The sequence below is a fragment of the Barbus barbus genome, assembly GCF_936440315.1.
Source record: "Barbus barbus genome assembly, chromosome: 34".
Taxonomy (NCBI): domain Eukaryota; kingdom Metazoa; phylum Chordata; class Actinopteri; order Cypriniformes; family Cyprinidae; genus Barbus; species Barbus barbus.
Window position 1 is genome coordinate 2,190,411 of NC_136762.1, and position 18,329 is coordinate 2,208,739.

The 18,329-nt window shown below is 34.4% G+C and overlaps 1 protein-coding gene across 10 annotated transcripts; it reads left to right on the forward strand.

The window, feature by feature from the left end:
* The first annotated feature begins 287 nt into the window (after window positions 1-287).
* LOC306854478 (uncharacterized protein) lies at window positions 288-16,427 on the forward strand. Of its 10 annotated transcripts, none has more exons than XM_079392531.1 (20): window positions 288-703; window positions 1,311-1,414; window positions 1,520-1,633; window positions 2,144-2,224; window positions 3,309-3,378; window positions 3,673-3,752; window positions 3,916-4,041; window positions 4,127-4,240; window positions 4,837-4,953; window positions 5,497-5,595; window positions 5,880-5,924; window positions 6,022-6,076; window positions 6,977-7,098; window positions 7,353-7,430; window positions 7,974-8,081; window positions 8,170-8,286; window positions 8,765-8,845; window positions 8,939-9,088; window positions 10,442-10,486; window positions 10,676-11,127. In XM_079392531.1, exons 1-20 carry the CDS (start codon window positions 607-609, stop codon window positions 10,973-10,975), a joined length of 2,103 nt encoding a protein of 700 aa, XP_079248657.1. In that variant the 5' UTR covers window positions 288-606; the 3' UTR covers window positions 10,976-11,127. The 10 variants fall into 10 exon arrangements, with proteins under 10 accessions (XP_079248657.1, XP_079248662.1, XP_079248659.1 ...); XM_079392527.1 differs by having other exon boundaries at window positions 325-703; window positions 7,974-8,090; XM_079392530.1 differs by having other exon boundaries at window positions 325-703; window positions 7,974-8,090; window positions 8,170-8,280.
* Window positions 16,428-18,329: the final 1,902 nt, after the last annotated feature.

Below are 18,329 nucleotides of genomic sequence, written 5' to 3' on the forward strand. Positions count from 1 at the left end.
GAAGATTAACCATGGTTTTACCACAAATAAAAAGAAAACACAAATTAACCACACAAGAAGGTTTTGCTACACTAACCATAGTTTAACCATGGTATCGCTGGGGTTATACAAATGGTAATCAATACAGCAAAAAAAAAAAACATGGTTTGAGCATGTAAGAATGTATTAGAGGCGTGTTTACACATAAAAACAGTTTACAATCACTGTCAAATCAGCATTGAACATTTTACACCTGCTTTCAGACAGAAGAGAAACTATAAGAGGAGAAAACAAACACACACCCTCTCAGTGTTTACAAAGGGCGTGGGAAACATCATAACCTACAGTTACAAATCAGATTAAGTGCTATAAGGGTTTAGTGTATTAAAACCGAATGACAACGGCTCTAGAAAATGAGGAAGTGCAGGTCTTGCCAGTGTGCTAGTTTCTGTAAAAGCTTACTTCATATGTAATAGATCTAACGTGGTGCTATAACTTTCTTGCAGTCTCCAGGCTCGTCGGTTTATTAATATTAATAAAACTATGTTTATTCAACAGTTTGAAGTTAGATACGCTAAGCGAACTTCAGGGTTTGATTAATATTCATGAGCAGGAAAAGCGGAAGTGATGGTTAAGCCCCTCCCCGCGGGTCTAAAAGCACCTGTCCGCGGTCAGCTGTGCGCAGACTCGGTGGACGAGCAGATGGAGTCAAGGCAGCTTCCAGGTAATCTAACCTTGTAAAAATCTATGTCAAATCAAATGAATGACAAAGTGAAACTAAAGGAAAGAGGAACTGACTATGTGCAATGCTTCTCTTTATTTGTTTGTAGGCAGCGTTTTTTTAATTATAACTTTTTGATGCAGTTTGAACTGTTTATTAAACTATTCAACCAATGACCTACATTGATGTTATATGCCATTAATTTACACTGAGAGAGTTTGAACTTGAGTTTTCTTAATCAAAATAGCCTATATAAATTAGTTGTTAAAAAAATATTTTACTATTTTATACATTTAAATGTTGTAAATGTTAAGTAATGTTTGACCTATATTTACAAGTAGCCTATTTATAATGTGCTGACTAAATATTCTTTAAAAGCAGAATAATGTAAACCTTTTTGCTTGTTATTTTATGGCACAAAGTTTTTACAAAATTTGAATTAAAACAAGAAAGAAGAAAATTTACATCTGCAAGATTAACCTCTAAATGATAGATAGATAGAAAGAAGTTAATTCAAAGGCATAGAAGTTCAAGGGCAGCTGTTTAATGAGAATATAATGAATGATATTTGTAGCTTTTAATGTAATATTTTTAAACTGCTTGTGTGCAGCTGCAGACTCAGAGCGCAGGAATGAACTGGAGGAAGGGGGTGTGGCCTGTTCCGTGATAGTATGTGACATCGATCCAAAAGTTCCAGGTGTGAAGGATGGAAAGGTAGGAAAGTTTAATAAAGCGTTGTTCTTAGATGGTTGACGTCAATTTCCTTTTCCCTTTACATCCACTGTGAAAGTATATTAAGGCACAATTCTTCTTCTCCAGAATGACCCCTGGTCATGTGACAGCTCTGCATCTTCCTCTGACAGTGAGGATGATGAAAAAGACAAGAAGAAGAAGAAGAAGAAGAAGAAAAAGCTAAAGAAGAAAAGAAGCAAGGTACTTGGATCACAAAACAAGAAGGGGCCTAGTAGCGAACCCTGCGGCATTCCGCTCATTCCACCTTGATTAGAGCTTAATGAGCACACGAATTAACCTTTTACTGTATATTAATTTCAGAGCAGGAACTGTGTAGATATTGACAACTTGCTTTTGTTCCTGTTTTGTATATCGCTTCGAAACGAAACATCTACTAAATGCATAAATGTAACTGATATTTGACATAGACAAAGAAATGTTTAATTGCATGCTAGAGTTTATTAATTCCAGAATAATAAATGCATTTGAGTACAAAACAGAGAAGAAAACCATGATTATTAGGCCATTTTCTGAATGCATAGTTTTTTTTCAACATTTAAAGAGAAGAATTCCCTTCTTATGCAATTAGGAAAAAGGGCCGGAGGGCAGAACAAACACGCACACCCACAGAAAAATATAACAACTATCAGTAACAAGTTCTTGCAGGTTTGTATCCGGGTTGAGCAATAACTCTATCACTTCCTCACACAGAAGTACAGCTCATCTTCCTCATCATCATCATCCTCATCATCATCATCTTCCTCTTCATCCTCGGACAGTGACAGCAGTGAGGTGAGCAGATTAATAAGTTTCATAAGTTTAATAAGGTTTGCACATTTAATTATCTTAGAAGTGTGGCAACTAGTGCACGTTACAGTACGGTTTCGCTGTCCTGTGATTTACTATGGTAAGTGGAAATCTAGGGCTTAAAGTGCTTGGGTAATCTGTATTTCTCACACGTACTGAGGAGCAGAAAGTGTCACAATCTGCTGTGTTTTAGTGTAGAGATTTGTACTCTCTGATGTTAAACATAATCTAGAACGCACCTGTGCTCTACAACACTGCCAATCAGAGTGACAGAGTTCACCAAATATGCTTTTAACATTCATAAACACACACACACACACACACTACATCACCTGTGGTTATATGGGGAACTTCAGCCTTGCCTTGATTGAAAGTAACATTAAAGCAAAAACAGGAACAGAGTGTTTAAGCCGTTCATGATTGGTAAATATTTCACCTCCAAAAATGTTATGCTCATGTTGTTTCAAATTCATGACTTTGTTCTTCAGTTTATAACACATGGATTTGTTTAGCAGAATGATTGTGGTGGTCTTTTCCATGCAGTAAAAGTGGATAGGGATTTATTTTATTTTATTTGCAAAGGAATTTTGTTTTATTTTATTGGATAGTGATGGGGATTTATTGTATTTTAGTGTAGTGGATATGGATTTTATTTTAGTTTATTGGATAGGATGTATTTATTTATTTTATTTTATTGGATCGGGATAGGTAGCTCGTTTTACTGAACATCTTGTTTTTGCATTCAACCAACCAAAGAAAGAAAGTCATGCAGGTTTGGAACAGCGTGTGTAAATGAAGACAGAGTTTGGACTTTCTGCTGAACTTTAAATAAAGGCCGTGTTTATTTACCGCTGTTTTCCTGCAGAGGAAGGAAAGTTGTCTGAGTCACGGCGTGCTGAAAAACAGTCACGGCTCGCTTGTGTAAAACAGGATTTGTAGAGTGTCTCATGGTTGCTGTCCTAATTATGAAATATGTGTGTTTACCACAAAACAACAACATTTACATCTTCTTCATGACTTATCTGGGTCACGCTCCTAAATTTACTCACTCACACATTCTCCTCAACAGGATGAAAAGAAAAAAAAGAAGAAAATGAAAATCAGCAAGACTGCAGAACCGGGGATTCTCACAGAAACAGGTAAGACGGATCAGAGGACAGGTGTTTCTTTGTGTGTATGTGTGTGTGTGTGTGTGTGTGTGAGAGACTCCAGTGGTAATTTTACTCTATGAAACACCTGTGAGTTTTAGGCCTAAGATAGACAAACTTTCACTTAATTTGGACAGACAACTAAAAGCCTGAAATATGTGATGCGTGAGGAAATGAGCTCTTTGCCTACAGAGTTTGGCTGTGCTTACTGCACAGTGCATACATATTTTATATAAAATAAAATAAAAGTAAGGCATTCAACAATTTCTATATATATATTTTCAGGTCTGGAGGGAAATGCTGCTGAATTAACTCCTACAGGAGAAACTAAAGGAGACGAGGAGAAGAAAAAGAAGAAAGACAAAGTAATTTCTCCTGTTCATGAAGACTGTCTCTGCTGTATTTAAATTACCTTACTTTTTTCATTTTCAGGATAATGTCTCACATTTTGTTGATTGCCTCAGTTTTTGTTTGCTCGCTTTTTAGTTCATATATTTTGATTGATTAATTTTGCTTAATTTTTCCCAGGATGCAGCTGCAATCACTTCAGACAGCGAGAATGAAAAAAAGAAAAAGAAAAAGAAGAAAAATAAAAAGAAGCAGAAGAAGGATAAGAAAAAAAAGAAAAAGAAGAAGATGAAGAAGAAGAAGAAGGTATGAAGCGCAGAGGTGTAAAAGTGTTTTATTTTCACAGTATCTGTCTGGAAACTGAAATCTCTGCATCTTCTGTATTTCTTAGGATTCCAGCTCATCTTCTTCCTCTGAAAGCTCATCTTCCTCTTCAGACAGTGAGGATGATCACAAGAAGAAGAAAAAAAAGAAAAAGAAGTCCAAGAAGAAGAAGAAAAAGAAGGTACGGATTTGTTGTTTTATGGAAGTTCGTTTTTATTCCCACAGAATTAAACATTTAAAAAAAAATATTCTGACTTTTTATTTATTTATTTTATTAATTTTAAATTTACATCCCATAATTATTTTTTCTGCCATGTAATAAATTATTTTTAAAAGGTAATTATGACTTTTTATCTCAGTGAGTTTTTATATCTCGCAATTCTCAAATGTAAACTTGTTTTATTTCAGCTTGCTGTCAAAGTGACATTTCTCATTTTCATTCATTCAGACTTGACAAATTAAAAATGATTTAATTACAAAACAAATTACATTTTAAATTTCTAAAACAAAAAATAAAATAATGAGAAAAAAACAACAAAATTACTAAACCTTTAACTAAAATGAAAATGGTAAAGACAAAATAAAACTCAATTCAAAATATAAGAAAAAAAAATAGTGGTATTTATTTTCATAATTGCAAGTTTATATCTTGCAATGCAAGTTTTTCTCTGAATTGTGAGAAAACAATTCACAACTACTTTTTTTTTTTTTTATCCTGTGGCTGAAACAAGTTTCTATATTATTTGATGAAAGTTAAGCATCTCTTCTCTCTTTCAGGAATCGAGCAGTTCTTCCTCTGACAGCTCCAGCGACGATGAGAAGAAGAAGAAGAAAGACAAGAAAGACAAGAAGAAGAAAAAGAAAAAGAAGTCCAAGAAGAAGAAGAAAAAGAAGGTACGGCAGTGTGTTGGATTTGTTGTTTTTTTGGAAGTTCTTTTTTTATTCCCACAGAATAAAACATTTAAAAATAAAAAAAAAATCTGACTTTTTATTTATTTATTTTATTAATTTTAAGTTTACATCCCATAATTATTTTTTCTGCCATGTAATAAAAATTTTTTAAAAGGTAATTATGACTTTTTATCTCAAATGTAAACTTGTTTTATTTCAGCTTGCTGTCAAAGTGACATTTCTCATTTTCATTAATTTAGACTTGACAAACTCAAACAAATTAAATTAAAAATTATTTTGTTTCTTTAAACAAAAAATAAAAATAATGAGAAAAAAACAACAAAATTACTAAAACTTTAACTAAAATGAAAATGGAAAATACAAAATAAAACTTAATTCAAAATATATAAAAAATTCATAATTACAAGTTTATATCTTGCAATGCAAGTTTTTCTCTGAATTGTGAGAAATTCACAACTACTTTTTTTTATTATTACTACGAGTTTCTATATTATTTAATGAAAGTTAAGCATCTCTCTCTTTCAGGAATCGAGCAGTTCTTCCTCTGACAGCTCCAGCGACGATGAGAAGAAGAAGAAGAAGAAAAAGAAGAAAGACAAGAAAAAGAAGAAAGACAAGAAGAAGGTACATGCAGCTAAAAAGCTTGAAAAGTTCTAGAAATCATCAACTTGAGACAAAAACTCCAAAATAAACGGGACTTATTAGATTTCATGTTAACGTTTAAGAGAAGTTAATCTGTCAGTGTGTCGAAGAAAGGAAGAAAGTCTCAAAAAGTGAGTCACAGCAGTAATTATAGTCATGAAGTAAAGTCTGATATTGTCCGCCACTAACAACTGACTCACTTTTCTCAATGACTGGAAACTAGTTCAAAAATCAAATTCACTGATTGAGCTCATTATGACTTCCAGGATTCAGGAGGCGACTCGGCATCAGAAGCAGAGAAAGATAAGAAGGTAAGAAACAGGACAGACATCAGCTGAAGTCTCAGTTTGATCTGATTGTGTGAGTGAGTGTCAGAGGAACTCATGCAGCTCATCTTCTGTCTGTCAGGAGCTTGAGCTCAAACAGGAGGATGGAAAGCTCACAGAAGATGCATCTTCATCTGGTGAGCGCTTTAGTCTCTGTTTATTTATTTGTGCAGATTTGAGTGTAGTTTAACCCTGTTTAGGTTCTTTGACCCGGAATCTGGGTGGCGAAAGCAAGATTTATTACTTTACCAGGACTGACACAGTCATTACGTTTTGAAAATTGTGTTTTTATGGTTTGGAAAAGTCATAAAAATGTATAATATCCTTCAAGTCTCATGGAAAGTTCTTTAGTAAGAAAATAATGTTTAGTTTAGTAATATAATAAATATTATGGAAATCATGGAAATGTTAACCTAACATTTAATCATGGTTATTATAGTTAAAACCAAAAGTAAAAAAAAGTGTGTGTATATATATATATATATATATATATATATATATATATATGTATATCTGTAAAAGTTCATGCCACATGTAACGTTCTTTAGTAATATAATAGACATTTGTTATTTTATTCATAATTGAGGAATTGTGTTGATTTAAACGTTTATGCAGGGTTAACCCTAAAACCATAAATTTACTTTAAATAAAATAATTACACATAAATACACTTTAAAAATATTTCTTCAAATAAAACAGACATTAGGTGAAATAAAATGGAAGTTAAACTTGTTTCTCATTTTCATTTAGTTTAACTTGATGTACTAAAACAACCAAAACTAAAACTGAAATAAAAAAATTATGAAAAATATACACCCATAACTAAAACTAAACATAAATAAAAAATAAAATAAAAAACAAGTACTTATAAAAAACAACTAAATTAATAAAACATTAATGAAAAATATAAAAAATAAAAACGAATTAATATTTTTAAAATAGCACTGCGTGTGAGGAGCCTGCGTTACTCAGAACAGGCTGAACTGATGTCTAACGGTGGTCACATGACTCATGTAAGCGACTTCCTGCCTGTGCAGCACTTCCTGTGGAGTATGTGGATGTGACTGCTGTCAGGGACGACGGTCACGTGTCTGATGACGAGGGCGAGGGAGTGGACGACAAACAGAAAGACAAAAAGAAGAAAGTAAAGAAAAAGAAGGTTTGTGTCATTAACCCAGAGACATGAAGGAAAAACTCACTTTATTAATCATCCAGTTATGTGTGTAAAAACACGCTTTCCCGGGCACACACTCACTGCCGCCGTGAACCGTGCTGGTAAAAGTGATTTTCCTCTGTGTGCAGGTGACAGATCTCCATCTCGCACTAATAAAATATTAGCTTTATTAATCAGAACTTTGCTAAACATGATTTTTATGCACTAAACTCTTTTTGTTTGACACCTCTGTCCCTCAGAAGGAATGCAGTTCGTCCTCTTCATCAGACAGTGAGGATGACAAGAAGAAGAAAACCAAGAAAAAGAAGAAAGACAAAGTAAGATTTAAGCTTCATCATAAACAGCTGCACATGTTATTGGTGGGCTGGTTCATAATAAACATTTGTAAAATGATTTAAAACCAATCAAATTCTACTGTACTCTAAACTGAAAACATCCTACAGTTCAACTGATTAACTATATTACTTTTGTGATTTTTATTTTTTTGTGAAGTCAACATAAAATGCTGTTGTAACCCATTCTGTGTCTGTAACTGATGTATTTCTGAGTGGAAGAGAACATTTAATTTTGACATAGGGTGGGATTTGATCCAGTGTGAATTAACTAGATGGTGAAACGGCATTGTTAAATATGAGACCAGAACGGTTATTGTAATTTCTTAAAATTAAAACCATTAAAAAAATGTATTACTTCATTTTTTAAAAATGCTTTTTTTATTTATATATATATATATTTAAAAAAAATAAAATAAAATAAAATATATATATATATATATATATATATATATATATATATATATATATATATATATATATATATATATATATAATAAACCATATTGGTGCTATTATTCCCAACAGGACTCCAGCTCCTCTTCATCATCCGACAGCAGCTCCTCATCCTCCTCAGACAGCGACGATGACAAGAAGAAGAAGAAGAAGAAGAAGAAGAAAAAGAAAAAGAAGAAAGTGAAGAAAGTAATGACCCGACCTTGAACCTATTTCCTACAATTTCTTAGCAGTACTCTGAAGTACAAGCCTTTTCTTGTTTCTTAAGGATTCATCTTCCTCATCGAGTAGCTCTTCTTCATCATCTGACAGTGATGATGACAAAAAGAAGAAGAAGAAGAAGAAGAAGAAGAAGAAGAAGAAAAAGAAAAAGAAGAAAGTAAAGGTCAGACTGATTTCCACACTTAAATGTAATATATGTACATACATTACATTTCCATATATGAAGTGTTATGTCATATGAGTTAGAAACGTATATGAAACCTATTAGAAAGTGGAAATTCACTTACACACACGCGCATAAATATATATATATATATATATATATATATATATATATGCCATACAAATATTTAAAGATGCGTATATAAATAAAATACATATTGTTGCCATATTTGGTTGTTACATGTAAAATATCATCATCATAGAATATATTATTAACATATGCAAATATACATATTTTACTGTGAGGCTTTTATGTATGTTATAAACTTATATCTTCATCTACCCAGATAGCGTATGCATGTATGTAAAAATTATATGTAGCCTTATAGATGTCATATATATTTCCATATGGGTTTTAGATTTCCAGATTCATGTGAAAAACACTGACTGAATAACTGCTCTGCTCCCGTTTCTTAAAGGATTCTTCATCAAGTGGCTCCTCATCGTCTTCTGACAGCGATGATGAGAAGAAAAAGAAGAAGAAGAAAAAGAAGAAAAAGGTCAAAATCTCTCTCTTTATTAAATATTCACACCGAGTACATGAGAAATACATGAACCCAGAACGTTTCTGACCTCTTGACCTCCATCCTCAGGAGTCCAGCTCCTCTTCATCATCTGACAGCAGCTCCTCATCCTCCTCCGACAGCGACGATGACAAGAAGAAGAAGAAAAGTAAAAAAGACAAGAAAGACAAGAAAAAGAAGGACAAGAAGGAAAAGAAGAAGAAAGACGAGAGTAAAAAGGTGATGTTCGACATCAGTTCCTTCCATTTAAGACTTAAACGCCTGGTTTAACGCCTGGTTTAACGCCTGGTTTAACGCCTGGTTTAACGCTGGTTTAACGCCTGGTTTAACGCCTGGTTTAACGCTGGTTTAACGCCTGGTTTAACGCTGGTTTAACGCCTGGTTTAACGCCTGGTTTAACGCCTGGTTTAACGCTGGTTTAACGCTGGTTTAACGCCTGGTTTAACGCCTGGTTTAACGCCTGGTTTAACGCTGGTTTAACGCCTGGTTTAACGCCTGGTTTAACGCTGGTTTAACGCCTGGTTTAACGCCTGGTTTAACGCCTGGTTTAAGCCTGGTTTAACGCTGGTTTAACGCCTGGTTTAACGCTGGTTTAACGCCTGGTTTAACGCCTGGTTTAACGCCTGGTTTAACGCTGGTTTAACGCCTGGTTTAACGCCTGGTTTAACGCTGGTTTAACGCTGGTTTAACGCCTGGTTTAACGCCTGGTTTAACACCTGGTTTAACGCCTGGTTTAACGCCTGGTTTAACGCCTGGTTTAACGCTGGTTTAACGCCTGGTTTAACGCCTGGTTTAACGCCTGGTTTAACGCCTGGTTTAACGCCTGGTTTAAGCCTGGTTTAACGCTGGTTTAACGCCTGGTTTAACGCTGGTTTAACGCCTGGTTTAACGCCTGGTTTAACGCCTGGTTTAACGCCTGGTTTAACGCCTGGTTTAACGCTGGTTTAACGCCTGGTTTAACGCCTGGTTTAACGCCTGGTTTAACGCTGGTTTAACGCCTGGTTTAACGCCTGGTTTAACGCTGGTTTAACGCTGGTTTAACGCCTGGTTTAACGCTGGTTTAACGCCTGGTTTAACGCCTGGTTTAACGCCTGGTTTAACGCCTGGTTAACCTGCATTACTGGTGGTTACTGAATAAGACGCAAAGAAAATGTTGCAACTCGCTTTATAAAGTCAATTAGTTTTTTCACTTTACCAGTGTTGTTTTAGTATCATTAAGATGCTTTTATATTTTTTATTCATGTTGAATTAGTTTTTATTTTTGTATTTTCATTTTAAATTTTTTAGCAATTTTAGTTTTTTTTGTCATTTTTATTAATTTTAAGTTTATTCGTTTTTTTTTATGTCTGTATAATGTAGTGTGTTTTATGTTTGTAATATTGTTTTTTAATTTATTTATTATTTAATTTCAAGCAACTAAATATTTGTATGGTTTTGTATGTATGATATATATAATATATTTAATATATATATGCTGCATTGTTAACCCAATATCATACATTGTTGTAGTTTGATTTTTATTTTTGTCTTTTGTCTGATGATTGTGTCTTGTTGCTTTTGTTTTAATCCCAGGACTCAGGAAAGTCTTCAGGATCAGAAAACAATGATGACAATCATGTATGAACTAATCCAAGCTTGCTTATTTTAGTCTGTTATTTATCAAGCATTATGACAGCTTTTATTTTCTCTAAGATATAGAGGAAATTCACTTCTCCTTGCTGATGTCTACCGTGTCTTGCCATGTGACATGGTTGTGTAGTTCTCTCACAGTAGTTAAACTGAACCTCTATTGTTATTCCTCTACAGATGAAAGCCAAATCAGATGATAAGGATGGAGAAAACTCCTCACTGAAGACTGAAGGAGAGTCATGGGGTTTGGGGTCAATCGGCACAAGAGATTTCAGCTGTGGAGATTGTGGCTCTCAGATTTCTTCATCTGAAGTTTACTCCAACCTGCCTTCTGAAACCCTGAGCCGAGGAGAGAGCAGCAGCGCCTCCCGCAGGCCTCTGACTCCCATGGAGAGCCTGATGGGACATCCTCAAAGAAACACACTGGAGACAGACAGAGTCACGACCAACAGATACACCTCACACTTCACATTGTGAGAAACACTTACACTAAAGTACCATGGCAGTACCATGTTTTTTGGGGGTTTAGAGTGCTGCAGTGATGACGTATATTTGTACACTAAAAAAAAAAAAAGAAAGTTGAGCCATCTTAAAATTTTAAGGCTACAAGCTTCAGCAGATTTGTGAGTTCTCTCAACTTATTTTTGTAGGAGATTCTCAACTTTTTGTTGTATAAACTTAAAACAACAAGTTGAGAAAATTAAAAAATCTGCTGAAGCTGGTTGCATTAATTTGAAGTTGGCTCAACTTTTCTTTTTTTTCTTTTTTACAGTGTATGCTCATATCAACCTGGTTTCCTTGGACCAAAACCCATTAGGATTTTATATTTACTATATAAATATAAATTTAATATATTTTAAATATATTAATATTTACTACCGTAAATATATAAAAATTACATTTTTGATTAGTAATATGCATTGCTAAGAACTTAATTTGGACAACTTTAAAGGTGATTTTCTCAATATTTAGATTTGTATTATTTTTTGTCATTTTTTTGCACCCTCAGAATCCAGATTTTCAAAGAGTTGTATCTCGGCCAAATATTGTCCTATATATAAATATTGTCAGAAATTTTAAATGGACCCTTATGACTTGTTTTGTGGTCCAGGGTACAGTCAGCAGAGGTAAAATGCTCAACATAGGCTATACCCAGCTAACAAAAATATGTTCTAAGAGCATTTTTCAAGCGTTCCCATTAAGTTACAAAAACTTTATTTCTGATTCTAACTGTTCAAACATTCAAAATGTCCAGTTATTTAAATGTAAACACAATTTTTATTTTTATTTTTTAAGACATTAAGTGAACATATTTTATCATTTTGCAAACATTGTGGAAATGTTACTTTTGAATGTTACATTTCAAAAGCATTATATGTACGTCCAATTAAAATGTTTTTAGTCAGTACAGTTTCATGAATGTAGAAATAATGCTTAGAATTACTTTTTTTCTCTCTCTCTCTGCAATCTCCACTGTGATCTAAATTATTTACAAAATTGTATTTAACATTTGGGGAACCCTGGAATATTTATTTAACCATCTGATACAATCACTGTACCATGGTACAGCCACAGTACTTTTTTTGTTACAAAGATAGACTTCAAGACGTGAACGCTTATGATCAGTGTGTGTTTGTTTTGGTCTGAGGTAGAGGGAATAGAATGCAGCATTTAACCCACATTGTTGTTTATTGAATAATCACTGCAATTATCATTTATGTTTTTATGAGATTTTTAGATGCAGCACATTATATTTTAACCCAATAGCTGTATCTTGCTTGATTCAGGGAATATTTTGATTGTGAATGATACTATTAAAAAGCCTGTAAACAAACCACATGCAGTTTGTGTGAAAATGATTCACGTGAGTGTTTTCTGTCGTTATGTGCTGGAATAATCAGAACCAGAGCATTTGTGGAGTAAAAGGCATGAATAGAAACCACACCTAAATACTTTCCTGAAGCGCCTCGGGCTGGGGCTGTTTTTAGAGAAGTTCATTTAGTTACTGCCAGGGAGATCTAATCTTTCTGGAGGATTTTACATGGGGTGGAAAAACAAGATAAATCAGTCACTGAATAAAATCAGGGGGGTGTGTGCTTGCTTATTTCAGTAGGTTCTAGTTGGCTTATTTGACATTTAAGCATTTGGGAGACACTTTTATCCAAAGATTTACAGTGCCTTTGTTTTATACACTCAATATTTATTACATGACACTGAAACAGCTAAAGATCATTTATAGTGTTCAAGGAGTAGTTCTAGTGTTTTTCACTGGAGAAATCAATATAATGGATAGAAGATATTTTAACTATATTCAATGGTTTGAATTTAAAAATGCTCAGCAATGGATGCTCTGCAGTGAATGGGTGCCGTCAGAATGAGAGTCCAAACAGCTGATAAAAACATCACAATAATCCACACCACTCCAGTCCATCAGTTACCATCTTCAGAAGACAAAAGCTGAAATAAATCCATCTTTATACATAACGCTTCCTCCGGTGAAAAAGTGTTCTGGTCTGAATCAGGAGAGAAATCTGCACAGATCAAGCACCGTTTACAAGACAAAACAGCTCTAAACAAATATGTGGCTGGATTTTCATGTGAGAGACAACAGGAGATGGACTTTTTCACTTGAGAAAGTGTTATTATAGATCATGGAATTATATTTTGTCCAGAAGCGTCAGTTTGATGTTAAAAACTTCTTGATGGATGTGTTTCAGCTTTTGTCTTCTCCCAATGTTAACTGATGGACTGGAGTGGTTGTGATGATTTTATCAGCTGTTTGGACTCTCATTCTGACGGCACCCATTCACTGCAGAGCATCCATTGCTGAGCAAGTGATGCGATGCTACATTTCTCCAAATCTGATGAAGAAACAAACTCATCCTAATCTTGGATGGCATGATGGCAAATTTTCACTTTTGGAAGTATTCATTTAAAAGCTATATCTTTACAAGATAAATCAATGTCCCAGCACAACTTTGGGAATTTGGTCTGTTTCCTGTAGTCAGAGATCAAGAATGATCAGAGATGCACCTGGACACCTGCTTTTGGGCAAAAACAGCTCATCATTATGAGCGTGTTGACAAAAGTGTTGTACTAAAGCAGGACCACCCATATGAGACACACCCAACACTCCTGCAAACTGACGTCTGGATGCCAAAACTGAGCTGAGGTGGGGGAAGTGGTTCATAAACTGGTTTTGTTGGATAATCCTGTTTGTGTCCACTCTAAAAACAGGATTTGGTGTTTAAAGGATTTTCCTCTAGTTTTAGGTCATTGTTCACTTGTGACATTTTATTATTTTAATTTCTACTTTTTATCTCACAATTCTGACTTTTTCTCAGAATTTTAAGGAAAATTTTGAAAAAAAAGAACTTAAAGAAAAAAATACGTTAGAAATAAATTATTCCGTGGCGAGAAAAAAAGAAAACAACGTCAGAATTGCAACATGTAAAGTCAGAATTGCAAGGGAAACAGTTATTAGAATGCAGAGTTTATCTCGCAATTCTGACTTTTTTTTCTTTCTCATAACTTTCTCAGTCTGGTATAGTTAATCTATGAGCAGTCAAAGTTTGAGTTAAGAACAAGTTACTAGCGTTTTAATTACATTTGTTAACTGAGGATGTATAAATGGCGTGATATTGTCATCTCATAAAAGCGGCTGATCTTGAGGTGTGGTGCACACTTACTATCTAGGACACATGCTCCATTCTTCAGTTTTGCTTAACTAGAGTTCAAATGAATCGTTCTGATGATCTGATTGGATGAGCCACGTTTGATGCTATTCTATATAAAGTTTCTACCTCTGTAGTATTTTCACTTTTGTCATGTTTCATGTTCTTCATTCTTACATGTAAATAATACATTGTAAAACAAACCTGGCCATTTTAAAATGTGTCAAATTACTTTAAAAACACCTGGTTAAAGTCGAGTGCTTTCATAGACTGACTTTCATAGTCTGCTGGATGGATCCGCCCCTGTAATGCAGACAAACCGGTTTACTTGTTGAAGAGAGGACAAAAACAAACAAAAAAAAGATTTTCCAGAAACCAAATGCATGAGATTCGACCAAAACTGTTTGATCTGTGTTTCTCAAATCATTTCTGTAGAGTTACAAGCACTTGAGCTATCACATATGTTTGTTTGTTTTTTTCATAGAAAACTGAAAGTTGACATTATTCTCTCTTTGTTTGCAGAACTAAAGCTGAAGACTGCAGACATAATGGAGCCGGGGGAAGTTGTCACATGGGGAAAATGTTTATTATTATGCCTAAAAACACATCCCTCCCATCTTTATTTGACCCTCTAACTCAGGGCTGTCCAAACTCGGTCCTGGAGGGCCGGTGACCTGCAGAGTTTAGCTCCAACTTGCCTCAACACACCTGCATGGAAGCTTCTAGTATGCCTCGTAAGAGCTTGATTAACTGCTTCAGGTGTGTTTGATTAGGGTTGGAGCTAAACTCTGCAGGACACCGGCCCTCCAGGACCGAGTTTGGACAGCCCTGCCTAACTCTAGCACTCTCTATTCTAATTCTATTCTTTAAAATATTAATTTACAGCTTGTTCTCTTAAAAAAACTAACACTAGCTTTTCTCATCTTTTTGTATTCTATGTTTCTTTTTATTTATTATATAATAAAAAAAACCTTGCTAAGTGTACTGCATTAAGCTTAAGAGACTTGTTATAGCACTTGCATATCATTGCTTGATTGAACTTGATTGCTTCTATTGTCCTCATTTGTAAGTGACTTTGGATAAAAGCATCTGCTAAATAACTGTGTGTGTGTGTGTACGTAATAAATATGGGCGTGGATTTGTTGTTTATTGAAGTAGGAGTGGAGAACAGATACTTCCGTGAATGCACACACCTGAATAAATCACCTGAGCGCGAAATTATACCAATCACATAACCTTATTAATATTCATGAGCCAAGCCTTGCGCTTATTCGCTAACTATCGCTCACGTAGCGGGAGGACGTCAGATTACGTAATAAATATTCATGAGACAAGCTGTTGTCGATCTTGACTGAAATACAGGTCTTCGCAAAGGTTGGTCAGTGTTCAGTGAGTTTGATAACTACAACGGTTCATCATGGCAGGTAAACCGCTGCAAAGCTAATTTAGCACTTTATTTTTTATTTCTGAGTCAAGAAACAGTTGAATATGAACGAATGCGTTTTTATTGTCTCTTTCTCCAGATAAAGTGAAGAAGTCAGAGGGCAAACAAGTGGAGGGAATCTTTGGGTTTGGAAAGGATAAAGACAAGGAAAAGAGCAAAGACAAGGTAAACATATTTATTCATAATAATCTGATCAGAAACAACCATTAAAATTGCAATAGCCACTAGAGACAAAGAGTGAATAATGGGTTAAAGATCAGAGAAATCACAGTTTATCCTATTATAAAAACATAAACATGATCAATATTGATAATAACAGTGATGAAACATCTTGTGAGTGTAATACTTGACCAGATGAATGGGAAGTATTGATAGTGACCGTGTGGAAAACATCAGATAGCCCTGAAAAACATTGCATATGGAAATAATGTTGATAATGTTACAGATAGTGAATTTGAATAATCTCTCTCGGGACATTTGCTGGTTTCAGATGTCTAAAGGTCTCTTAAAAGCATCTTCAGTTCAAGGTTTTAAGATCATGACTCTCAGCAGCCCATCCGTATATGTACACTATAGTCATTTTAAACAAAGGAACAAACAATTTGATGTGTCCTGCCCCAACTTCCTGTTTAAATAGGAAACACAAGTGTTCATCACGGACATAATGTGCAGAAATAGATGTGACTGTCTGCTGTTTAATGGAATATGAGATTTTAATTTTTTTTCAGAGTGATTCTAAGGATAAAGATAAGCACAAAGATAAAGAACATAAAGACAAAGACAAGAAGAAAAAGAAAGACAAGAAGAAGGACGGTGACAAGTCCTCGTCTTCCAGCGATTCGGTACTATTTTGCTTTTTTTAACACAATTTCAATGCACTTCTGTATTAATGCACAGGTACAGTTTTACAGTGTCGACATGAGGAGCAAAGTTTAGATTGGGAGTGAGTTATTTTGCATTTATTAGCATTAATTATGTGTGTGAACCCAGCGGACAGACCGCAGATAGACACAATGACCAAAGTCAGCAGGGCTGGGCTCCATAAAGATCATGATTGTGGCGTCTCGTAAAACCAGTCGATATCGAGGTGTGGTCCAGCTGTACGGCTGTAAAGCGTTTCAGATGGGCAGAGACTTGATTCTTCAGGGTCTCCTGGAAACTTTAGCTGTATTTCTTGCTGTCCTACGCAGCATTGCTGCAGTTAGACGTCACTTATCACACTGATATCACACATTTAGAGACACACCCGCAGAAGAATTTACAAAATAACCGCTTTATTTAGACACAGATAGGATCTTTGTGTAAGCACACTGAACAGTACACTAGAGCGTTGTTTAAGCAAAACAATAACCTGTTTAGTGAGTATAGAAAAGGTCCGTGGAGGGAAACAAATCCTGGTTACCATAGAATCACCTACACTTCTATAGGGAAGGAGATCAAAAGAGAATTTTTTAAATAGGTAGCTGATACATTTATTTTAAATAACAATGCATCAACTATAAAATATTTTCAACTATAAACATTTTAAATAAATAAATAAAGAGAAAAAAAATAAAAATAATTTTGAATACACTAAAATATATTAAATATTACACACATAACCAAAAAATAAACTAAATTTAAAGTTACATTAATAAAAATATATATATATATATACACACACAAAAAAGGTGTGCGCACACTACTAGTCTTATGTTAACACACATAACATTGAATTTATTAATATAGTTTAGAAACTGTGCGTTTTAGTATATATTCCCCCATAGATGAGTGTAAAAATGCATATTTACTTGCAACACTATTAAGACATCTGAGCAGCAGTGCTAGAGATGCAGAATGAATGGTAATGTGGCAGTGGAGGGATTTCAGGATGTTTGATCTTTCATATGCCGTGGTGTTCAGGATCATTTGTAGTCTACTCATGGCGAGTATTACAGCAGAGCGTGAGCTGGTGATAAAAGCACATATCTATCACACAGTGTCTGCAGAGGAATGAATGTGCTCTTTAATAGTCTCTGAGACGATAACAGCCTCACAAGGCCCTTATAACTCTAATACAGAGGGTTTCAAACTTGAAGTTCAGTGCAAGAGTTTGACTTGGGGCATGCTTTCTCTCTCTGGATGTTTTCATTAAAAACAGTTCTGTTTTCTTTTCAGTTCATTTTAGAAAACATCCACAAAATCAACAACATTTTATTTTATTTATCCTTGAAGCAATAATTAACTGCTCAATACCCCAAATTCTGTCTATTTTATTTGATTTAAATTTTTTTAAACTAATTTTTTTTTCTCGTAAACTATAGCATTAATTATCTCCTCAATGCAAATTCTGTCTATTTTTAAGCAATAATTAACTCCTCAAATGTCAAATCTGTCATTTACTCACCCTCATGTCATTCCAAACCCATATGATTTTTTTTTTTTTGGTTCTTTTGTCAAATGACTGATCACAACACTGATCAAGGTTGCAAAATCACAATATAAATCACCATCCACTTCCTTCCTATGAGGCTGATATGCCTTACATCTGCTTTTTTTTTTGTCCCACTGATGAAAGAAAACCATACGGGTTTGGAATGACATGAGGTTGCGTAAATTAGATTTATTTTTGAATTACTATTAATTTTTTTTTTTTTTTTATGAAATCATATCCAAAACAGTCCATTTGCACCAGAGCTTGCATAATAAGGGATTAGGTTTAGTTTAATGGTTC